The following is a 23,367-nucleotide window of genomic DNA, read 5'->3' as shown; positions in this document are numbered from 1 at the left end:
AGTTTTCGTGTTGGTGTTCGTGTGGTAACCTCGTGCGTTGGCTGGCGTCAGGAGTAGCAATGACAGCGTAGCAAATGTCGATAGGAGGATAGGTTGCGAAATAGGATGAACGGTAGAACTTGAACGGAGAACTCGAACACAATAACCGCGAAGCTACTGTTCAATGAAGCAACTGCAGCGGAACGCGGGGCAACGAAAAGTTAACGAAGAGAAGAGGAGAAGAAAGAGTAGAGATTATAAGAATAGAAATTATGTGGATAAGATAGCCGGTGTGCGTAGGGGCAAGTAGTGATGAACACGTTCCCTTCTGTCGAACGCGGTGTTACAGGGCCTTGAAGATCCCCCGTGTACAGGTGCTCAGCGTCTGTAGAAAAACGCGGCAGCCTCGTGGCCCAAATGTCCAACTCCAAAAGCGCCGCAGAGAACAGACTTTGTGCTGCCTCGTGTTTCGACGTCGAGGGGGAAGGGAGCCTCGTGTTACGATGGACGGAGGGAGCGGACGACGCGGAAAGGGTCGAACGAAAAAGTTGGCAAAAGGACAACCAAAATGAAATCCCACGTCGGTCCCTCAAAATAGAACAAACATTCCACCAAGAAAAATCCAACAACTTGACAGGGTTCAATACAAATCAGGTAAACCAATAGACGCCGCTTCCCGTACCGTGCCTTGTGCCATATCAACACTTTTCCTTTTATGGTACTTCGTAACAGATTACAAACGGCCAAGATAACGGTAGTATTGCCTTTTCTGGGTTAGCTCCCGGGTCTGCTGGGACCGATTCGACTGGCAAGACTTTTTCTCCGAATGATGGGCGCTTGTGCGCTGTTGATTGGTCGCACGCATGACGCACTGCGCTCATCGTCCCGAATTTCGCGCTCTGCTGCAATATTCGTGGAAATATTGTCCGCTCGTACCATACTAACGGGCGTTTCATTTAGCGGGCGGGCGCTATGAACGGGACGGTCTTCCCGCCTCAAGTGCGACGATAGAGCGTTGAATGCCCACCGTGAACATGCAAACTGTAGTCTCCATCGCTATGTATGCATTGATGTGAAATTTATAGAACGTTTGAAAGGCCCACCTGGTGGCACTTCTCTGTAGGTCCAATCATTGCATCATCTGTGGGCCTCTGCGAGGTTCTAGGCGACTTCTGTCATGGATCTACTAAGTAAGTATATGAATAGCGCAGCGTGAATGAGACTACATACAACCATGACTACCACTCTGCTATTAGAGGACGCTATAACCTAGGCAATGTTCATTCCAGAAGTCACTTTGCTCCCTCTCTCAGCAAGCCACGATTCTTACCAGGCCAGCTTCACCTCGACATTCGATCGCTAGTCCATTCAACTTCACGGTTCACGAAGCTTCTTGCTAATTGAACCTCAGCGACGACGGCCAAAGATCCCCTATTCAATTCATTTCCACTCAGGATCGAAAACCCCTCTCCCGTCTGTCAGTCATCTCGTGCCGTCGAACAGGCTTCTGACTTCAGATTAGCTTTGACTTTACAATGACTTGGACGTCCGTTGCGAAGCAGCACTGACTTGTCTCCGAGATCCCGACGTCTCATGCTTAGGCTGGACAAGCGCTCAGAACGACTACCACGATCGAACCCCATCCCCGTTCCTCCATTCTCACTATCCAGCATGCACGCAGCCACTGCATTCAAGGACCTTCCATCCAGCTTTACGATACACACCGCCTCCACGATGCCCTCGCATTCAATCCGCCCTCTTTAGAGTGTGTAATTAGATCCACCGGGGATGATGACACGGCGAGTCGGCGAGGACAAGTCAGGGTGCGGGCACCGCGAGAACCACCGAACCTTATTCAACCCCATTCCCCGCCCTTGATTTCCAGCAATATCCTCTGCTCAAGAAGACGACCGCATGGACGTCCCAAGTATAACAAGATCCAACCCTTACGAGAGAACAAAGGAGTTATCTTTATCCCTGGGTACTTGACTCCCTTCTTCGATGTCCGTCGCCAGAGAACCTGCCTCCGCCGATAAATGACATGACGATCGAGCCCCTGCCCCAGGCGTTTTCTCTCTTGTTCGTCGAGTGACCAATGATGGCATGTAGCATATGGCCAGCCCTGCCGAAGACAGTCGAGTACAACAGCAGTGGTAACTATCTTTGAAGGACTACCTTGTTTCTCGGGCGAACCTCCACTTGGCACGCCCGCACTACCTCCGCTAATAAGCGCTCAACAAAGACTTGGCCAAGAGCACCTCAATGGCATCGATCAGGATCCCCTAGTGTGCATACTTTCGCATTCAAGACTAAACACCTCGCTGATTTCAGTCCTCGTTATCATGGCACGGAGATTATGGGAACTTCAAGCTTCAAGACTACTAGCTACTCCGTTCAACTCGATCGTTCACATACTACATTGACGCAAAAGTGACTCGCCAATCCACGAAGGCCTCACTCGACATTCAGAGCAGTTTGCTGGACTACCTCCCGAGACTCTTTACTCCTTGGACGAATGGTGCATTTGAAAGGTTTGGGATGACTACAATCACGCACGGTCAGCTCAGCCCAACCATCCATCGACGGGCATACCAGCTCCAGGAGGAATGACTGACCTGACAACTAACGGCTCATATTCAATCTTCGGCTCAATCACATTTCCATCCTTATCAACGGCCTTTGTAATATCGAACACAGCGCTTATTGACGCAATCACCAGGAACGTAAAGTCGAGTGCTACATGTTGGCCTGGGCAGAACCTAACAATACAGTCAACTTCGCGTCAGAACATTGGGCAGTCGTGGTGGGACTCCTTCACCAACTATTAGTACTCACCGTCGACCAAAACCAAAGATGATATCGGGAATGGGGTTGATCCCGCGCTCATCATTGCCTTCACGATCGACGAACCTATCTGGCTTGAAGGTAAAGGGGTCGGGGTAGAGTTCCGGGTTGTGAAATACGGCCCAGATGTTAGGAACGACGATTGTTCCCTTCGGGATACAGTAGCCTCTGTACTCGTTAGTCTGCGACGCACAGTGGCTCACGCCTAGCGGTCCGACAGGATTCCAGCGGAGTACCTAAAAGTTGCTTCAGTACTCCCGGAAAGCGAGAGAAGAGATGTACGCACCTCCCAGCAAATGCTTTCCTACACACTGCCCGTTAGCTTCAAGTTGTCGCTCTGAGCCTGGGTTGGATACACGCTTACGATCAAAGGTAGATCCTGTCTGTCCTTAAGGGTGGGCAGACGCCCGCCCAAAACGCGATCAAGTTCTTCTTGCGCAACCTTTTGTACTTCCGGGAAGTTCGCGAGGACCAAGAGATAGGACAGTACTCCAGACACAACGGTGTCCGAGCCAGCTGAGACGCTCATGGTCAGGGCTTGGGTACAAATGACATGAATGTCACCTCACGCACCCGCAAAAGCGCTCGCCGCAGTGTTCTTGACGATTTCTTCAGTGAAAGTACTGGCTCCTGCCCAGATATCTTCCAGTTCTTCAGTGACGAGGCAGGTGGATGCTTCCCCTTCCAACTATTTCAATCTGTTGTCAGTCCTTGCTGCAGAGACATAGAGACTACGACTCAACCGACCATCCTCTGTCTTGTAATCGCGAAGGGCCGTTCCAACATCTCCATGACAGGCTTCCTCCACTCCCTCGCTTTGCGCTTGAAATCTGCAAACGGGAACCATTCGGGGACGTATTTGAGCAACGGGATGTAATCCTGGAACACAGTATAAAATGACCACCGCTCCGATGCCTAATCACAAGAGACAGGAAGTAAAAGTGGACTTACGACCATGTACGACCCATACAAAGCGACTTGGGAAATATTCCTCGCAACCGTCTCCGCAAGATTGACGTAGAGGTCACCTTCTTCAGCAACTTCATGGCCATAAACCAATCCCAGAGTCACAGCTGAAGCGTTCCTGCAAGATACAGCATATTCGAATCAGTCGGGGGTGCATTGTGGCCCTCAGAGTTGCCTAAGTGGACGACGACGACGTACCTTCGGATGACGGCAACATAATCCGTAGGTTCTTCCAGCAGCCCCCTCAGCATCGAGTGGACATACGTCGACTGAACTGATTGATAGACGCTCCGATCAGCTTTCTTGAAATGCTTAAGGAATAGACTACGGTGTCGCTATACAAGACACAATCAACCCAAGGTCATAAGTTGGAGATTCCCAGTCCGGAATGTGACGTCGACGTACCTTCCACCGTTCGCCGTACGGCATCGAGCTGATCAGGTAGTTGACGCCAAGTCTACAAGTTCCTTCAGCTCTATGCATTAACTAATCATCTGAGCGCTAACAAAACGTACACATCATAAACCATCGCGCGATACGGCCTCGACGAGTAAATGCTCGCTCGTTCATTGAGGAGATCGTCCATCGTTTCTCGGGAATTTAAAACCAACACTGGCTTCCCGAGTGTCTTCCAGTATACAAGATCACCTAGGATCCCCCAAAGAGCACCAAGTTTATATGGCCTTTCAACCATTGGCCAGTTAAACAAGGACATACCATAAACCTCGCCCCATTTCGCGTACGATACCCAACGATAAGGGTCAGGAAGTGTCGGTCCGCCAAACAGAGACGACGGCGGCCCAGGTGGTGGGGGCAACTTCTTCCTTACCTCCCTGTAATACAAACCAAGAAGAACGATGATAGGTACAAGGCCCCAGGCAGCCCTAGTAGAAAAACCCGCCACTGCTGCGAATGAGCGCACAGTCTCCATGTTGCCCTGCCAGCGCGATGGTAGTTACAGTAGCGGTGGGAGGAAGGACAGATTGAGGTGATAACGGAGCTCATGGTGGTATATAAGGGAAGCACGTTTTTGCAAAGAGTGTCCTATTCGGAAGAGAGTGAATGGAACTTGGGACTTGACTTCAGTTCTGAAGGAATCAAGGATCTCACGCTTGCGCCTCCGGAGGATTGACGCCCCCGGATTGGGTCGGAGATTAAATACAAGATGACATCCTCCACAGGAGCCCTGCCATGGCCAAGGCTCGATGAATAGAGTTTTTCACGAATGTCGAATTAACTATTACCAGGTTTCTCTCAGGTTCATAATGCGGCACAGGACTTTGGAGCCATCCAAGGGCTGCACCGAGCTCGGATCGATAGGGTTCCACCCCTACTTGGGAAAGCAAGGGAACGCTCTCCATGATGGCTTCATCTAGAGTACCATGACACTCGATTTCCCATTAAAACGCGAAATCCATAGCCCTCAGTCAGGGCGACGTTGATCGCACAAACCCCAACAGTGTCTTCCAAGGCTCGAGCGCCGGCATCTTGCTTTAAGCGCCCAACCCAAATCCGATCGCTTTTAGACTCCATCTGCTCCATACGAGGTTCTCGTGACCCCGCCCAATGTATAGAGGCTATGTTATCACAGTCACAGCACCTGATAGATTAATCTGAAGTTCCATACTCCCTGTCGTCTTTTCAATACAGGAGCTATGACTTCAATCGGGCGTTCCGTCACAGCAGCCATCCTCTGGTATTGTTGTTCATGGTGTACCATCCACGCCGAAGAAAGGGGTCCCCCGCATCATAGAGGAAGCCTCTGCACTGATCACTGAAGCTAACATGTCGTATCTTCGCTCGAGCTAGATATCATCACCGTCGGAATCGGATAGGGGTCGATATGGGTTAGGGCTTGTCAGGGGCACTAAGTAGACCAAGTAGAGGTTGAATTGAGGCTCCGTTGAGCGCCCATTTCAGATCGTTTCCTTGGTCCTCGAAATTTGTTGCAATTCTGTCAACAGCGAAGCGTCAGACAGAGCAGCAGATTACGCGCACGAAGCGAGAACAGATTCCCTTTGGCATAGACCTTTCTGCGTAGGGAGAAGGTAGCAAACGTGAATGAAGATCGTATGGTGTACCGCGGCTGCATGGACGAGCTCATCATCTGGCCGAAATAATTTTCGGGGCCCGACTACGGCCGTCGGCGGATTACCTTTCGGAGGTAGAATATAGCATCAGATCTAAACGTCGGCAGCGCCGCGCGAAACGTTTGTGTCCCACTCTGTCACCGCCTTCCTTTATTCCGCCATTTTCCCTTCAAAATTGCAACTAGATAACCTCTAGGGGCCCACCACAGACGACGGAGGTGAGCATGGCTGGCTTAAACGAATGCTCTGGTCATTGGAATTGACGCCTTGAGGCATAGGCTCTTACCTTTTAGGTTAGCCTCGTTCCGCGATCCAAAAGTTCGAAAACGAAGTTTGGCACACTATTCAGTATCGCCGGTTTACAACCCATAACGACCTCAAGTCTCGATAGCCACACAAGAACGTCTTTGTTATGCCCAATTCTAGGCCAGAGCGATCAACCAGGCCGTCTAGGTCGTCACGGGCGTCCAGCAGTCGGCGTACAAGTTCAGAAGAGTCGGGGGAAGACACTTCTCGTAGACGAGGGTCTCCAAGGCGGCAAAGACAATTTCTCAGGTCGTACGCATCGTCCAGCGCGTTGCCACACGTATCGCTTGAACAAGGCGGTGAACACGGCCTCGAGGATCACAGGTCCGAACGCGAACACCAGTCAAGATTGCCGGGTCCCTCGACATCGAGTATCGCTTATCCAAAGACGTTCCTGGCACGCCCAATACAACGGCGCTCTTCCTCAAACGAAACGCTGTCCCAACTTCACTTCACCAGCAGCTCGACTTCGTCACTGCCCAAAATCCAGACCAATGCGGCCAATTCATTCAGATTCACTCGGGGCGACACACGGAATGAACCACTGTCGCTTTCTCCTACACGAGACTCGTTCCCCAGCTTTACTGCAAGTCGTTCAGCAACATCACTGGCTCCACAGCAGAAACCAATGATGACGAATGGGGCGTTTATTCCCCGAGCTGGCCCCTCGACCTCCAACGGACTTCCTCATCCCTTCTTCGTTCCAAGAGCACCTCCCAACGGACTGCCACCTGCCTCACACCATGGACCAAACACAATACCAGTGTCCATAAGCACGCCGGTGGCACTTCCTGATCACCCACCACCACCCTATGATGCCGTATATGTGAACGGAGTTCAGCAAAACGCTTCCACATACACCAGCCACTCTCGTTCCAATTCCCAACCCAGTGTCCCAGCCACCTCTCCGTCGCGAACAAACATCCACACTGTCCCTCAGAACTCCGCGTCTCATTTACGTTTGACCGATCTCCGTCACCACCAATTACCGCCGCAGTTACAGCAGCAGCCTGTATCCCTAAACTCATCGAAGCGTCATTCCGATTCAGATGATAGCCGGAGCTCGTCCTCAACTGAGGTCAACGGCCAGGACGCTATCTACACCACCTCTGCGGCAAGACGACGGAAAGGGAAGGCAAGGGCAGTAGAAGGAAGCCTCCTCGGGGAACCGTCGGTTGAGCGGCAGGTTGCAGCGGGGCCTGCGGTTTCCAGTTCCTCGCAATCACACTCCAGTTCACCTTCCCATACAGCTACTGTGAGAGCCACTCTACAGCCGAAAGACAAGCGCGGTATTACCACACGTCTAGTCCGGTTCTCCTTGAACTGGCGTGGCGAGGGTAACGGGAATGCAGTCAAGGGGAAACAGCGCGAAGAGTTTCTACATGGGGATACCGAAACCGAGACTGAGCGCGAGGACTCTGTACGTGTTTAAATCCCACTCCCATCCGGATTCCCGTGTTGACAACGAATTCCAACCCTTCCAGGGACGCATTGCCCATACAACCTCCCGTCGCCTCCCCCGACTAGGTGAAATTAGCTGGCGACGTTCCTACTCCAACGACTCCAATGGTCCCCTTAGCCCGCTTGGCGTGTCACATTCGCGACAGTCAGGGCACGGAGACGACCACGATGATTCTGACGATCCTTCACTCAAATTCACGATCGACCTCAACAAACTCACACCATTTCTCTTCGAATTCTCCAGGCTTTTATCTATCGTTCCGGCGTTCTTCGGCATGTTGTTTTGTTTATGGCAGATGTTTGAATTCGACAGGGATGACTTTGTGAGGGAATATTGGACTTGTGTACCACTTGGCGATGCAGGAAATGGGCAGAGGTGTACGGGTCCTCCTGTACCCCATAGGATGGACTGGTTCATCGCTTCTCTTTGGGTGCGTTCTTACTCTCCTTCACGCTAACTCCGCATCTCACAATTGGAACAGGCTCTCCTCACAGCCTTCCACTGCCTAGGTTTAACCACCGGCCTGCTCATGCGTTGGAAGCTCTACTACCCACCTCTCTCCACCCTCGTCCGCTTACTAGGGTTGCAAGGTTCGTATATCGCCACCCGTCTCCCCACTCACTCATCCTGAACAACTCCGCATTTCATCAGGCATCTGCTGGCCAGCCACCCACCTCACCCTGAGCATCGTGGGGGGTGTCCGCCGTCCAGTAATGGCATGGGCCATCATCGCAACCACAACCGCCATAAGCCGCAGCATCCAGATCTGGGTAACGAGCAACATCATTTGGCTCAAAGCACCGACATCTTCCTCCTCCACCACCCACTCGGTCGCATCCGAACTTAACGAAGCGGACGATCCGGACAACGCAACTCCGGCGCTGAGTTTCTTTAACAAAGTCGCTACGATCATCGGAGGAGACGACGAGTCTTCCCCGTCGAATATGTTGTCTGGTTCATCTGGTTCCTCGTCCCCCGGTCAAGCATATAGAAGGCGGCATCGGCGGTGGGACTGGCGCAAGGTTGGGTTGAGGTGTCTTTTGCCTACGGGTTTCTTGTACGTCGTGATGGCCTGGAGTGAGATTGGGAGGAGGGAGTGGGAGAGCAGCCGACATGGGGTGGTTATTCCTGGTGTCGAACCGAGAACGAGCAAGATAGCGGGAACTGAGCCCGTATCCGACGGTTCTGTCAACACTGGTGTGTCCGACGTTTTCACGACGGCCTCAGTACAGACTAAAGATGCTACCATCTCGCCCAGCCTCGAGCGTATCGCTCTTGGTTACTAGTCTGTTTTTATTTGTTTCTTGACTGGCTTTATTCATTCATTCATTTTGGATTTGATTTTCCTGGCATTTCTTATCAATCTGCGTTCTGTCGTTTCCCTTACTTCCTTGGTTTTCCTTACTCTTAGTCTTTATCCTCGTCTCTGCGCCGCATTGCTTCTTCCACATTCGCAAATGATTCGCAATCCAACGCTTCCAAATTCGACCACATCCATCTACCCTTCCTAGACTAAGACTATCCCACTATTATCCGCCCTTGTTGTACTATGTACTCGCGTCCACGGTCCGTTTTGTCACGTTCAAATATCAAGATCTACGCTTTGTCCGCATCTTGACCAACGCCCCTACGAACTGATTTCCATGATTCGAAGACCCAAGTCCTCGTAGTTATCTCCTGAATGGTGATTGTAGAATGTACGTACAGCTACAAAGCGTACATACAACCGACTGGCTACTATGTAGATGACAAAAGGGAGAAATAAAATAATGCAGGGTCGATGAGGATGAGGAGGAACAACAGAAACACTATAACGGAACGATTTTTGTTTGTATTACGAGGTCGAGTAGCAATCAATCAGGGTAGTGCTTGAAGTAATATCAGAAAGCAAAAAAATAGCGACAGCACCGTCTATAAAGGAAAGAGAGGAACTAATAAACAAGGTAGCGTAGCGACTAAAAGGAAGGTGGCTCAAAGATTGCAGTGTCCATGGGCTAGAAAACGTATAATGGTAGTGTGGATCGGGACGACTCAAAAACGCATGCATAAAAGGACAGTGGAATTACGCCATGCCCCTAGCAAGAGCGTTAAGTTGAGCAGCCATCTCGGGATAGGTCTTCAAGAACTCCAGCTGAGCAGCCGTGGCGTATTGGTAGGTCAACGCGTTAACCAACTCAGGCTCCGTCCTGGCCAACTCGGTCTGCTTCTTGAACATCTCCATCGCCTTCTCAATCTTGCTCTGCTGGAGGCTTAGTTGAGCGAGGGTGGCGACGGCAGCGTCACAGTCGGGGTCGATTGTGAGAGCTTCGTTGCAGCATTCCTCAGCGGCGGCGATATCTTGTTTCCATTGGTAAAGCGCGAGACCCTTGTTGACGAGAGGGAGAACATTGGGGCGGGGCCTGGAAAGCAATACATGAGCAACCGCCAAGGTGGGCAGTATAAGCAAAGAGGACGTACTTGGCTTTCTCGATCTCGATGGCCCTGTCGAACTTCTCCACGGCGTCTTGGTATCGCTGCTGATCAAGCAAGAGTTCACCGCTGTAGAAAGCAATCTCAGCACTCCGACTGGCAACGGATGGAAAGGGTACGCACTAGTAGTTCTGGGGTTCGCTCCTTTGTGGGAAAGCCTTCATCGTCCTCCTGAACTGGGCCATGCTGTTGGCAATATTGCCTGCCTTGTATTGAGCAACGGCCAACTGGATGTGCGAGAACACGAATTGATCGTCGAGCTCGGTGGACTTGGTGTAGTCCTCTGCAGCCTTGTCGAAGTCGCTCATGATGAAGAGCACTTTAAGCATGTCAGCATCCGCACATTGTACGAGACCAGAGTGACAAACCTTGTCCACGGTGATAGTAGATATCGGGGTCGTTGGGATTGTGTTTGATGGCCTCTTCGAAGCATTCAAAGGCCTTGACGGGGTTCCCTTGCTCCATGTGCACGCTGGCAATCTTGACCAAGCTCTGGGTAGAAGATGGGTAGAGGTTGATAGCAGTTTGGAGATCGCCCTTGGAACCTTCAATGTCGCCAATCAAGAACCTACACACGGCGTCAGTTAATTTCTCCCCCTTACAATCACAAGGCTTACTTGAAGGTGCCACGAAGGTTGAAGGCTTCGGCCTTTCCGGCGTCCCATGAGATGCCCTGGTCGATAGCTTCATTCACGAAGGACAAAGCATGAGCGTAGTCGGCTGCCTCGAGTGCTTGGAGAGAGAGTTGGAGCGTCTGGTCGCCCTGCGAGGGGTTTTCAGGGAGCTCAAGGGCAGGACCTGGGTGAATGACGTGAGAACGACTTAGTTGATACGAACCAATAATTAGTAAGTCCACATACGAGGTCGGAAGGCTGCAAAGTACGCCGAAACAAAGGTGTAGGAGGGTAGTCTGGGTTCTCGTTGCTGAAAGGAAAGTTGAGGAGGAATGCGTCTTTCAAGGATAATAAGGACATACAGCGAGGATCTCAGCAGCTTTAGTTGACGAGATGGTCTTGAGAACTCGCTCCACGGCCTGGGCGGTCGAGGCATTTTGGAATTTGTCGAGGATGGTAGCAGCAGTGTAGTCTGACATTCAAAGGCCTCAGAAACCATTGGTCGGATGCAATTGGGACTGTAAGCGTACCACGAAGAGCCTCCTCGTATCGTCCCAAACCCTCCAGACCAACGGCACGTCGATTGAGAGCTTTCACGTAGTTAGGGTCAAGCTTGAGTGCTTCGTCGCAATCCCGAACGACCAAGTCATGTTTAGGCGGTGAGAAGTTGACATAGCCTGCGAAACCAGCGTCAATGGGACCCCCCCAGCACTGACGGTCTCTCGTTACTACGCACATGCTGCCCGATTGCTATAGAACACGGGTTCAGGTTTTGGAGAAACGGCGATTGCTTTTGTGTAGTGCTCGGCAGCTTCAGAGAAGTTGCGCTTGGTGTAGGCGTTGTTTCCTTGGGATTTGAAGGCCGCCGCGTACTTGGCGCGTTGCTGCATGTCGTATGACTGTCAATTCCGCCTCCAGCACATCAATCAGAGTAGTTTACAGACCTCTTCAGGGAGGGCCAAAATCTCATCCGCGGCCAAGTTGAAGTTCAGTTCCTCTGTAAATTGCCTTGTCAGAACCGTTACACCGTCCAAACGACTTGTCTAGCTCACCGTCCTCGACCTTAGCGCTCTTGGGCTTAATTTCCTCTAAAATAGGGCCATCGTCCTTCTTGGATGACTTCTTCTTCTTACCGCTCTTGCTCTTTTTCTTCTTCTCCCCCTGCTCCGCGTCAGGCGGTGGTCGCGGTCTGGACGTGGATGCGTAGTAGGCAACGCCAGCAACACCAATCGCGGCCGCTGCCGTCGTCAGCAGGATGGCGCGCTTGTTCTCAGCGACAAAGTTTTGGACGCGCTCGACGAGGGTCGTCGTCGTCGCTTCGTGGGAGGAGGAGGAAGCCATGGCGGTGGTCGACGGTGACGGTGATGACGGTGACGAGGCTAGGCGCGTCTGTGTGACGCCAAAATTTGTTTCGCTTGACCTTGGAGCTCAGGGACGTGGGAACTACACGCGGAACATTTCGTGCAAGCCGGAATGACGAACGGCTCGGCATCGGAACCAGAATTTCATTATCACACAGGGACCAACACTTTACATATATTCACTACACAATTTCACGCCTTTTCAATGTCCTAGATTTCAAGAAACATCAGAAACACTACCAGGGAAACAAATCGAGCCGCCATACCTTCTCAATCAACTTGGCAGCAATAGGGTGGAACGAGAGCCTGTTCTCTTTGAACGTCTTCTCCGCCAACGGCTTATCCGCCTTCGCAATAGCACGGAAAGTCGGCCTGCAGAACTTCATCCTGCCCTTTACCACACCAGATCCATCAGCTCCTACCACCCACTTAGCCGCATCAGCAGCCCACGTCTTGCTATCCGGGGCTTGAGGATCCTTCAACGCAACGCCGTAGAATCGGCAGCGAGTCTCAGCGTTCCCAGTTGTCGCAAATTGGTACGTTGAGCCTAGGAGGGCGATGAGAGTTCCGGGGAGGGGAGGGTAATCTTGCAATTTCTCGAGGAATGCAACTGGAGTGGGATGTCAGACAAATCACTAGCGGGTTGAAAGACTCACTTTGCTGGTTGGTGTCGAATCCTTTCAGGTCGTCTTCCTTAAAGTTGAGACGCGATGGATCGACATTGCGAGCTCCATCCCATCGAGAAGCAAGGTCATAAGCTGCCTTGGCCAACTCGGTGTCATACTCCATCTTGACTGGCAGCTCCGTGCCCTCGCCGTACAACCAGGCCTATTCCTCGACCCATTAGTATCGGCCGACTTCCGGAACCGAAAAACGAGACCTACATCCCAGTTAACAGTGTCCAGGGCCTTGACTTTCTCCGGATTATGCTTCTGATAATATCCATACAGGTGGTCCTTCCACTGTTGGGTCGTGATGCTCTTCCCAATGAACGTATCGACATAATCCCGAATATATGGCAAAAACACGTCCAATCCGCCCAGAGTCCTCTCTGTATGGTATATGATTAGCTTCCAGGGTCTTCTCCAGACGAACAGGTAAAATGCTTACCGAGATGCAGAATAAAGTTCGCCCCCTTCTCATACGGAATGCTACTGTACGCCTCATCCGTATCCTCTCCAACTTCGAAGTCGATAACCAGTCTCTGATACCTCGGCGTATCCTTATAGCCCTCCAACGAGTCCTTCAATGCCTTGTAGCCAATGATGTACTGGAAGTCGCGATGCTTAGGCCCATGGATGAAGTGCTGCAAGAGACGCTCCATATACGTCGTCCACCCCTCGTTCAACCAGAAGTGCGAGGCATGAGCATGGGTGATACCGTTCCCAAACCACGAATGGGTGAGCTCGTGGACGACGACGTCGACGAGGGCCCGATCGCCAGTCAACAGCGCTACGGTTATGTGTGATCAAATTCATACAAACGCACACGCTGGAGGGAAACAACTTACTAGGTGTCAAGAACGTCAAACAAGCGTTCTCCATCCCACCATACGGGAACGCAGGCGGCAGCACCAACAGATCGTACACCCCAAACCTATAATCTCCAACTACCTTTTCTTCCTCTGCCAAGAACCTAGCAGTATCCTCGCTGAATTCCCAGTAAGCCTTCTCGATCGTCTCGGGCTCAGCGAAGATGCCAGTAGTCCATTGCTTGTTGGGGAAGGGCGCGAAAGGACGGTACACAAGGTTGCCTGAAGCAAGGGCGAGGAGGTAGGGCGGGATGGGGACGGGCTGGATGAAGACATTATTAGGAATTGTCTGAGGGAAGTTGGAGAAAGACCTACCTGACGGTAGACATAAGTAACACTATCCTTGCCCACAACCTTCCCGTCGTGTACTGGCCCATCCGCAGGTGGCGAAACACGGATGGCAGACATCAACGCTGGGAGGATGGAAGTTACCTTCGCATCATAGGTCTACAAAATAAAGCCCAGTAATGATCAGTACAGGCCCACGTCGAGAAGGATAAGTAAAGCCAACATACGATCTTATCAGAAGGCGTGTCCTGCACAGGAGCCATGGTCCGGGCATACGAGGGCTGGCACTGACTGAACAAGAACGGGAAGTGCTTGCCCTGAGTCTGCCTGTAATCCAACAATTCCGTCCTCAGGATCCCATATTCACACTCTCGAAAGAATCTGGAAGACTCACTCTTTGCCTAACCACTGCAACGCAGTCGCCTCGGGGCTGGTCTGATACTTGACCCAAGCCTCGATTTCATCCCCCTTCTTCAATCCACTGGGCAGTGAGATATGAAGCGCCGAACCCATAACAGGATGTTTCCCCTTCAACTCGAACTATTCCGTGCCACCTAACAATCAGATTCGATCCGAGGACTCAATAGCGCGCACGCACCTCCGCATTCTCGCCCCTAACCTTCGTCTCCTGCACATCCAAATCCAACGTATCGAATCTATTCCCATTCCACAGTGAAAGACTGATCAGACGACCAAAGGCAGAGCTTGAAGGGAAGACAGAACCTACATAACCTCCTTCACATCATCAGTCTTCACTTTGAGCTTGTACCCCGCAGAACCTTTAATGATCTTCGCATCAAAGTCGATCTCCCAGTCAAAGGAGACGTGAGACGTCTCGATTTCAAAGTAATTGGATTGGGTCGTTGGGTCGAGTTGCATTTCTCGTCAGTAGGGTCAGATCTGCGTTTCGTGGTTTCAATGTACTTTGCGACAGAGGGGTAAGTGGAAGACTGAGTTAGGAGATGAAAACAAGAGGAAGATAGCCAAATTGCGCCGCTGAGCTGAATGGCGATCAGTTATGATCTTGATCGCACGGGAAGCAAAGATAAGATAATTAACTACTTGTAACGGGGTCAAAAAATAGAATTTAGAAGTCTGCGCAGCGACGAAAAAATAATGACTACCTTTAGCCTGCATAAGGCGCTACCAGGGTTCGAACCTGGGTTTCGGGAAATCGGAAGCATGATCAGAATCCCGAGTGATAACCACTACACTATAGCGCCTGTTGAGCGACGGTGGAGACAGTTAAACACGACAGGCGCAGATAAGGTGTCCCACCCGAAGATGACTCTTGACGTTTGGCTATCCATTGATCATTGTGTGCAGTAACTAGCCCAGCGCAAAAAACCTCTCCTCCTTGATGGTGGGGAGTAGACAATAATATGGTGGAACAATAGGAATAAACCATGTTTATAGTGTGCACTGACGAGTCGGACTCCCTCGCACGCAAGCGGACTTTTCGAGTAGACGCCGGTGCGAGTTGAGCATGGTAGTACGTACCTAACGAATGCGCTGCCACACACACTGTCAATGTGTAAAGTCCTAATGCCAGTATCCGACCTTAGCTCAGTTGGAAGAGCGCAAGACTGTAATCGGGTGACCTGAAGTTCATCTTGATGTCGCCTGTTCGAGCCAGGCAGGTCGGAAGACACTTTTTCGCTTTTTTTTATTGGATGCGAGGTTTCCCCGCCAACAGTTCGAAGCTCAGAACACGTTTGGAGAAGGACTCCTTTGTATCTTTGTTAGCAGAAAAGAAGAAGAAAGACATATATTCGATGGCAAGACTGAATATTTATACAGGGATCACTTTAAAAGGTCTATGGGGAAAGAATAAAGTTCACATCAACCTAGGGCCTCGTGTGCAGCTACAACGGCCAGGAGTTCTTGCATCTCCTCCAAGTGTCGGTTCCACCTCGCTTTGGACGTGCTCGTAGGCTAGAGAAGGATTGGAACGCGTCAGATAGCTGGTCTGATGAATGTGACTTCAACTTGCCTCCATGTGTTGGACCCTCCTTTTAATCCGCCTATTGTCGGTAAGCCACATGCTCAACGTACGGACCGACTGCTCGACAGAGCGGCCCTCAAATCCTTCGAGAATGGTTTCAAAGCCCTGCATGAGTTTGTCCCAAACCTTGTTCTCATAAAACTGGTCAATCGCATCCAACAAAGTGGGATGCTCGAGGTCCGACCACTTCAGAAGTGTGCACCAATGGCTAATGGCCAGCTTCAGGCCGTCGCGAACTTGATGCTGTTCGGAGTGCCGAATAGTTTCGAGGATGATATCTGAGAAAAGCGTGGCGTCAGTACCCGAACAGTGAGGGAAAACATGACCACGGCAAGCAGAGCAGGGAGTCCGAACCCACTACTCGCCTTCCTGGCTAGCCCCCTTGATCCTCTCGAGAGCAGAAACAGCAAGTTCAGCACATACAACATCCTGTGGGACGTACAAGTCCTTCGCGCGCACCGGATCTTCGAGCCAATCCAACAACGACAGGTGGTGGAACTTGACTTTGCTATATCCAGGGACACGCTCAATCCCAACGAGCGAATGGAGGTCCGACAGCATCTGCTCGATAGTCCCCGGGCGCATCATGAAGAGGTCCTCTAGCGTATCGATAGGATAGTCCTCGAAGAACGCGAGCTTCTGGATGAGCCGGACGAGTTCCAATCTGTTGTCCGCCAAGCCCGTCCGTGGTCGAGCGCTTTGGGCGTTGGTCAGAATCTCCACGTAAAGGTCGTCGAGTGATGCGAATGGGTTTTCAGTCCCAATGGTTCCTGCTGTTCCCCGGATGATGATTTTCAGTCGATCGAAAGCAGACGAGTGCCGTTCGGAAACAAACTTGATAGCGGTGGATCCGTAGATAAATTGCCCGTTCGCTCGCTCGACTAAAGTCTCGATGTCTGAAGGTGGTGGCCAGGTCGAGGGGGTGATTCTGGGGTCATTGCTGTTGGTCGCTATGTGTCGGAATTGACGCTGCAAGTAGAGCCATATATCCCTGGATGGTTTGTATTTTGCATCCAGATTGATGAGGGTGGTAACCCCGCAGAGGGGTCCGGATGCTTCGAAGCCCGAACGAGCTGCAAATTCGGGACGGGATGTCACCAGGATTCTCAGGGGAATATTTGCATCGACAATCTTCCTCCTGAAAGCCTGCAAAACGGCCCTCTGTTTCTCCTCCCCCTTGCACTCATCCAACGCTTCCAACAGGACGAGGCTTGGCCACTTCGGATCAAAGTTCCGACCAGGACCTGAGCCATCCATGGCTAAGCGAAAGGGGGTTGCCAATAGAACCTCAGTCTGTGTCTCCAAATCCTTCTGGAAAATGGAGGGGTCCCGTTCCACAGCTTCGCAAATAAATGGCTTCACAGCCGCATTTATTAGCGCAACTTGGTACGTAATAGTGGCGATTAACCGCGTGTCGTTGTTCCGCAGCTTGTCGTTGCGAGAGAAGAAGAATGAGGCGGCGAGGATGTTCTGGCTTGAGCAATACTCAGCGAGGGATTGGGCGATGGCTGATTTCCCAGCACCCGCAGGTGCGAGAAGGGCGAGTACCTTGGCGAGTGTTAAGGGGTCCTGGATCCATTGCATAGCCTCATGTTTAACCTGAACCCGTGTGCCATCCTCGCATCTTGGTGGATTGAACCTTTCCTTGGAGTTGTGCATGGCACCTGGCGCCATGTTCTGCGAGAGGAGGGACATTCCTGATGAAATGTATGAGCTGAAGATCGACGAGGGAAGAGAGTGACGACGAACCTGTGGCGCTGTTGAACTTGAAGTGGTTTGTGTTGTATGTGATGTTGTGGATGTGGCTGGTTGATGCATCGGTAAAGTTACCTCCATGTATCACGGTGTGGTCGGCATGAGCAAACAGGCCGCCAATGGTGCTTGTTCTCTCTTTGGTGGTGCGGAGATATGGATGCATCCTCCTATTATTCTGGGGCCTTGGGGGCAATGCATGGGTGCCAGTGCGAAATGGGAGAGGGGATGTGGAACAATTGTATGATGACTGAGAGTGAGTTGTAGTTGAATGACAACAGGGACGCGGGTGGACATGTTTCCCAGACGCCGACACTCCTGCTACTTGAAGAGCATTGGCGACGTTGGTGGACGATTCAGAAAAGCCCCTACGGTAGGTTGTACGGGAAGGAAGCCCGTGAAGAGCAGCATTTTGGGAAGGGTATCCCATTCCTGGCAAAGGTGGTCGATCCATTGGGTGGGTGTTCAGTCCTGTGAGTGAAGTGAAAGTGTAGTACACCTGCGTCGCAAAGCAGCGCCTTTTAAATTGCCAATGATTGTCGGACTCCACGCGGACAAAGTGTACACCATTGCATTTGACTTTTTGACTTCTTCGAGGGTCAATTTCTCGGACTGAGTCCCGAACACACTTTCGAGCCTGTTCACGTCTTGACTCCGGTACATGAATCCGAACCTCCCGTTCGGTAAACCCCGACTAACCAAATACCATAAGACAGTTGGTAGGCTGAATCTGCAATCACCCGCTGAGTGCCGTTGCTAAATCCAGTAGCCAGTTGTGCTTCTAAGTGGATTATAGCGATGTCTATGTGAACGTTGAACATATAGGTGGCCCCATCGGACGAAAAGCATTAGCCGATATTTGAGCAATAGATGGTCTTATTTGAACAATTCCCGCTTATTTGTGCAATAGACCTTATTTGATGAATAGACCTTAGTTGAGCAATAGACCTTGGTTGAGCAATAGAGCTTATCTGAGCTTACCTCCAGACCATTCTAACTTTGAGCAACATGTCGAATGAACTTTATTAGAAGTAACCACCAGGGTCATTTTCGCAAGTCGCAGCTGAGGCTCTGAAGGGATCGAGCCTGGTCCCTGGTAGCGTAATAGGGGCTGGCAGGCTGCCAGCTGAACGCGTGAATAACTCGGAATAGAGCGCTCTTCGCCGCAGAGTCTGCTACTGCCTTCCGCAGCCACATTCCACGAACTCAGGCATACACCCTACATATCTACTCAACTCAACCAAATCCGAAATCATATCCTAGATGCTTACGGGCCAGTGTCCGTGTATGACTCCATCACTCGGAAAAGTATTTCTATCTTTGTCGCTCGGGGTTTGAAACGATACCCTGGAAATCCGAAACAAACGGCGGTGCTGGTAAGCACCTTTGGGAAAAGGAACGACAGGACACCCACACTTGGATATCCCCTACAAGCTGATCAAAATTTGACATTCATAATTAGGAAACTATGGGATCCCAACCCATCCGGATTCGGCATTGTCTTTTCAACTGAATGACTACCACCAGCCCTGTGAAGAGGTAGTCTCAGGTAGATGGTGGGTTAGCTGAGACTCGAGAGAAGGAGAGGGAGATGGCTGCTTCCAACCACAACACGTTGAATATAACGAGCAACGATTCACCGTCACGTCAAGGAACAAGGAGAAGAGGTTTGGTGAAGGAAGAGTGAGATGGGCTTAGGGTAGGATTGTCAGATTGACACTTGGTATGAGAACGGAATTGTGAGTGATCTACGGCAGATAAAGGGGTGGTATTTGACGAGATACATGTGGTACTCGAGTTTCCACGTACAAGACCGGTCGGCGGTCTGAAACCTTTAATATTTATCAAGGCAGGATTGAGGGAAATATTTCAAAGATAAATACGCTCCCCGAGATGAAATGTAAAAGAAGAAAACTCAGCTCCCCTCTCAACTCCCGGGACCCGTCGTTCGTGCAGTGTGCTAGCAATCGGCCTTACAATGATACACACACTTAATTCCAGGAATTTTATTCGACCTTCCCTTTGACATGGGCTTCTGCCCTTAACTTCCTTTCCCTCGCTGAATCCACGCCTTCCAATGTCCATCGTGCATCCTCTGTCCGCTCCTTTGTCCGTGCTGAGTTCACGAGTTGTTCCGCTCCTTTCCTCTCTCTCCATTAATTTTTCTCCTGCTTCCTCACTCGCGACCATTCTGTCGCGTCTAAACGGTCTCATTCTCCACCCCAATTTGAGCCCGAATTCCCTTCTTTGAGTAGCTGTTTCCTCTCCTTGTCCACTCAGTGGTGGGCGCTTATGTGTGATCCGGAAAGCGGCATTGCGGCAGTCACTTTAGGGCAGGGCAGGGGCGGGGCTGTTCCGATTCCGGGGCCTTATAGGCTCCGGGTTCTTGTCTGAGGGGGTTTTGTGCCGCCAAGACGCGAATCGTTTCGCCCCACGTGACCAGGGGTTTCATGTGACACTTCCTTTGTGGCTGGACAGTCACTTTAATTAAGAGGCTGCGAGTTCAATTTTGGGCGGATGCCGATATTTTCAATGGAGATTTTCAAAGTGTTAAGACTGTGGATTATATTTATGCTTCAATAATTTTTTAAAAATGTCTGTAACTTATTTCCAACTAAACAAGGCCGGGTGTGCCAGTTGTCTTGATGGGATTCACCAGTTTTTCGTTGGTTTTGGTGTGTAGTAGCCTTTAGGACATGGGGTGCCTATAAGGCCCCGGAAATTATGCCGTTTATCGGCCCGCATCCCACTAGTACTAACAAATGTTGCATCTACAAAAGAAGATCTACTATGCCTCAAATATTTTGCCTCCAAATAGGATGTGTTGCGCAAGTAAGTCCTGTCCGTCAGTAACCCTATTGTCGAAATAAGATGTCTTCACAAAATAGGGTGTAGTAATGTCGCTCCGCGACGTACTGTCGAAATTAGACAACGTAATGCTCAAATAAGGACGTAATGATTATTGTCCGGTGCGGTCCCCCATATGAACAGACCGGTGACTCGGGGGCTCGAGGTCAGGCGATATGGGTTGTCGTGATTGGATAAAGCAACTAACGACTCGGAATGGTCGTGATAGAAAGAGAAGCCCGTGTGTTGGATTTGTCGTCTGGCGTCCCGCAAGTCGACGGAATCTGGGTGGCGTTGTGCATCATGTACATCTGAAGGAAGGCGAAAGAAACTGGTCAACATCAAGTGATATTGATAGCATTCTTCAGCCACAGCAGAGCACGAGGCAGTGGGGAAGAAAACTGGTCGGCAGGCATCGAGTGATGTCTACAGCATTCTTCAGTCGCAGCAGAGCACGGGGCAGTTGGTGCTGATCTGGAGCGACATTTCCAGAATAACAAGGCGCCGGTGATCAAAGGTTGTGTTAACGGGCAGCTGCGTCGATGAAATGTCTAGAATGGAGCCAGCTGGTCAAAGATCGATTCCATAGTGGGAGCAGAGATCCCGTTTTCTAGATATGCAACCTGTCCGGGGTCAAGAGAGACAGAAGGCGAGTTGCGAGCACAAGAATTGAAGAAGAAAGCCGAGCGACCTGACAAATGGCTGGAAGGCCAACCGGGAACGATGCGGGAACTCCGTTAATCATAATGGGTGTGAGAATGACTCGACCCGCCTCAAAGGACTTTTGGTCTTGGCGCAAAACACACCCATCGAGCGTACGAGGACTTCGGCCCGACCTTGAAGCTTGAAGCTTGAACCATGACTATGACCGTATAACAGACTGTTGTGTACGACAGTGACTCATGCTCCTCGAGGCATTCGACTGCTTGCCTGCGAACAGGTGACCAAGATGCATGTTCTCCATGCAACCCTTTCCACCCAGCGCGTTCGGGCTTATGGCTAAAAATCTCGTTGTATGTGATGGATTCAAGACGTGGCTGTTTGCACTCGGATAGGACTCCATTGCCTACGATGAGCCTGAGGTACACAAACCCTACATGCAGCCAGCCTGGACACCTGGCGTTGGGCTTGCCACCTCCCTCAATCCCTTCAACATGCGGCACAAAGCACTAAGCTAGGAGGGAGAAATTCCGGCCGTACAAAACCTCCATGAAAGTGAGTCTAAACTATGCAATAAGCATCAATATGCAGTCGCTGGGCCGAAATAAAGGGTGCAACTGAAACTTGGTCTTCTGTCAGGTAGAAGCCAGCGACGAATTTCGGTTACTCGTTGCAAGATGGCTCCCTTCTCTGTATGACGCCGTATGTGGTTAGCTCGCTTTCGACAACGACGCGGTACCGCTGTGGATGAAACTGGTCGGAAATGGATATAACAGCGACAGTGCTGGCTCGACACTCCTCAGCTCGCCAACCACGGCCTGTCCACCTCAAGGCATATCGTCAAGACTTCCCACCAGCAGCCACTCCTTTATCCATCGTTCGTTACTCGTTACCCGTCACCGACAGTATCAACCTCAGGTAAGTAGGAGCGATGGCCCTTCTCACTTCCCGCCCAACTGACCCCTTCTCCAAGCAAATGATGTCCTTCACTCGCCTCGTCTTATCCGCCCTTCTTTTTATCTCTTCCGCGCTCGTCCCGTACGTCGTGGGCCAACAACCTTCCCAGGCTGCGGGCTGCTACGCTTGCCCCGTCACAGACAATCTTTTAACCCCCTTGGTCGGCATTCCCGATTTGAGCTTGGACCCCTTCAGCTGCGTCTACGGCGCCTTCAGTCCTGGAACGTGCACCTACTCAAGGGTATGTAATTAATGTTCTATCCTGAAGGGTTTGGTCACTCATTCCCCTTGTAGACCACAGGTGACCTTGTGGCCGACTCAAATTCTGGCCGGTGCCAAGCTCGCGCTCTCGACGTCTGCTTCCTTCGTCGAAGGAACGCCCTTCCTCGATCTCCCAAGCCCCCCAGCCCAGCCGCTTACGAGCCCAAGCCACGCGCCATGCATGTTAGGAAGGATCTTGCGGGTAATAAGCGTGATGCACGGGCAAAGCATGACAGTGACATTCGTGAACATGATTTCGAGTAAATATTTCTTATTGGTTTCTCCCATTATGCAGTATGGCCTCTATCGTTCCCCTCCTATATTGCTACCCATGAACGTATGATCTTTATGCCTATACATTCCTTGCTTCCCTGGGCCTTTCTGTTCATTTCTGTTTCGATACACGTTTGTTTATGATAGGATCAATCGTATTTTTGCTTCAACTTCCTCGACCCCTTCTGACCACTCCTGTCCTATTCCCGGGTTACTCGGATACGTACGTGTTGTTGTCTGACAATATCGCAGCACCGAGGACAGCCAAGGCTTAGTAGGACTACCAAGTTTCACATCGACAAACACAGTTGACAAAGTGAGATCATCGACCCCCAAACGACTATGTCTCCTAATCAGCCCTAGACTCCACAAAGTAATGTCCTTGCTATCCATGTTTGGATCGCACTGCTCGTCCGCCGCATTCGCCCTTTACAGTATCCCTCCATCCACTTCCCCGTTAGCATCTTTCGTTTATGACGATTTAACGTCAATATTCTGACAGTGGGCCCATGTCCTTCACCATTGTGGCGCTATTGATTTGTCTCTACACTCGGAAATGGACAGCGTGACTGTGCGATAACTAAAAGAGCGCGCTTCGCCGCAGAGCCTGCTACTACGGACCTACGCGTACGCTCACACCCTTCCAACTCACTCTTCAGCCTCCGGATTGAACACTTAATATAACCTTAAAACGTGTACAAA

General features: G+C 51.0%; 8 protein-coding genes and 2 non-coding genes across 10 annotated transcripts; 4 read left to right on the top strand and 6 right to left on the bottom strand.

Moving 5' to 3' along the window:
* Nucleotides 1-396: 396 nt before the first annotated feature.
* CC1G_15800 (hypothetical protein) lies at nt 397-1,743 on the top strand (the record flags this gene model as incomplete). Its single annotated transcript, XM_002910034.1, has 5 exons — nt 397-559; nt 940-978; nt 1,065-1,098; nt 1,391-1,456; nt 1,581-1,743. 5 exons carry the CDS (start codon nt 397-399, stop codon nt 1,741-1,743), a joined length of 465 nt encoding a protein of 154 aa, XP_002910080.1.
* Nucleotides 1,744-2,433: 690 nt separating this feature from the next.
* On the bottom strand, nt 2,434-4,794 carry CC1G_04797 (cytochrome P450; the record flags this gene model as incomplete). Its single annotated transcript, XM_001838301.2, has 11 exons — nt 2,434-2,521; nt 2,595-2,738; nt 2,815-2,972; nt 3,027-3,059; nt 3,188-3,339; nt 3,397-3,511; nt 3,775-3,907; nt 3,988-4,058; nt 4,195-4,246; nt 4,305-4,673; nt 4,712-4,794. 11 exons carry the CDS (start codon nt 4,792-4,794, stop codon nt 2,434-2,436), a joined length of 1,398 nt encoding a protein of 465 aa, XP_001838353.2.
* A 1,497-nt stretch (nt 4,795-6,291) lies between these two features.
* CC1G_04796 (hypothetical protein) lies at nt 6,292-8,933 on the top strand (the record flags this gene model as incomplete). The annotated part of the gene is made up of 4 exons (XM_001838300.2): nt 6,292-7,605; nt 7,670-8,077; nt 8,129-8,237; nt 8,299-8,933. 4 exons carry the CDS (start codon nt 6,292-6,294, stop codon nt 8,931-8,933), a joined length of 2,466 nt encoding a protein of 821 aa, XP_001838352.2.
* Nucleotides 8,934-9,568: 635 nt separating this feature from the next.
* On the bottom strand, nt 9,569-12,071 carry CC1G_04795 (ADP/ATP carrier receptor; the record flags this gene model as incomplete). The annotated part of the gene is made up of 11 exons (XM_001838299.2): nt 9,569-10,046; nt 10,105-10,185; nt 10,240-10,435; nt 10,485-10,684; nt 10,734-10,914; nt 10,977-11,040; nt 11,093-11,202; nt 11,261-11,407; nt 11,467-11,629; nt 11,675-11,727; nt 11,783-12,071. The coding sequence occupies 11 exons, from the start codon at nt 12,069-12,071 to the stop codon at nt 9,710-9,712; spliced, it is 1,821 nt and encodes a 606-aa protein (XP_001838351.1). The 3' UTR covers nt 9,569-9,709.
* A 256-nt stretch (nt 12,072-12,327) lies between these two features.
* On the bottom strand, nt 12,328-14,868 carry CC1G_04794 (leukotriene-A4 hydrolase; the record flags this gene model as incomplete). Its single annotated transcript, XM_001838298.2, has 10 exons — nt 14,638-14,868; nt 14,509-14,566; nt 14,305-14,450; nt 14,138-14,237; nt 13,938-14,069; nt 13,602-13,884; nt 13,202-13,543; nt 12,976-13,142; nt 12,748-12,919; nt 12,328-12,701 (listed from the first exon to the last, which is right to left on the bottom strand). Exons 1-10 carry the CDS (start codon nt 14,787-14,789, stop codon nt 12,328-12,330), a joined length of 1,926 nt encoding a protein of 641 aa, XP_001838350.2. The 5' UTR covers nt 14,790-14,868.
* Nucleotides 14,869-15,048: 180 nt separating this feature from the next.
* CC1G_20266 lies at nt 15,049-15,133 on the bottom strand. The gene has a single exon. It is a non-coding gene; the product is annotated as a tRNA-Gln (tRNA).
* Nucleotides 15,134-15,465: 332 nt separating this feature from the next.
* CC1G_20265 lies at nt 15,466-15,556 on the top strand. Its single transcript has one exon. It is a non-coding gene; the product is annotated as a tRNA-Tyr (tRNA).
* A 191-nt stretch (nt 15,557-15,747) lies between these two features.
* Nucleotides 15,748-18,121, bottom strand: CC1G_04793 (hypothetical protein; the record flags this gene model as incomplete). The annotated part of the gene is made up of 5 exons (XM_001838297.2): nt 15,748-15,845; nt 15,966-16,193; nt 16,274-16,296; nt 16,358-17,612; nt 17,665-18,121. 5 exons carry the CDS (start codon nt 18,119-18,121, stop codon nt 15,748-15,750), a joined length of 2,061 nt encoding a protein of 686 aa, XP_001838349.2.
* Nucleotides 18,122-19,184: 1,063 nt separating this feature from the next.
* Nucleotides 19,185-19,857, bottom strand: CC1G_15799 (hypothetical protein; the record flags this gene model as incomplete). The annotated part of the gene is made up of 2 exons (XM_002910033.1): nt 19,185-19,196; nt 19,645-19,857. The coding sequence occupies 2 exons, from the start codon at nt 19,855-19,857 to the stop codon at nt 19,185-19,187; spliced, it is 225 nt and encodes a 74-aa protein (XP_002910079.1).
* A 2,064-nt stretch (nt 19,858-21,921) lies between these two features.
* Nucleotides 21,922-22,656, top strand: CC1G_04792 (hypothetical protein; the record flags this gene model as incomplete). Its single annotated transcript, XM_001838296.2, has 3 exons — nt 21,922-22,092; nt 22,148-22,372; nt 22,426-22,656. The coding sequence occupies 3 exons, from the start codon at nt 21,922-21,924 to the stop codon at nt 22,654-22,656; spliced, it is 627 nt and encodes a 208-aa protein (XP_001838348.2).
* Between the last annotated feature and the right edge of the window lie 711 nt (nt 22,657-23,367).

The sequence above is a fragment of the Coprinopsis cinerea genome (assembly GCF_000182895.1).
Source record: "Coprinopsis cinerea okayama7#130 chromosome 13 map unlocalized cont3.13, whole genome shotgun sequence".
NCBI classification, from domain to species: domain Eukaryota; kingdom Fungi; phylum Basidiomycota; class Agaricomycetes; order Agaricales; family Psathyrellaceae; genus Coprinopsis; species Coprinopsis cinerea.
This window is presented reverse-complemented; position numbering and strand designations above follow the sequence as displayed.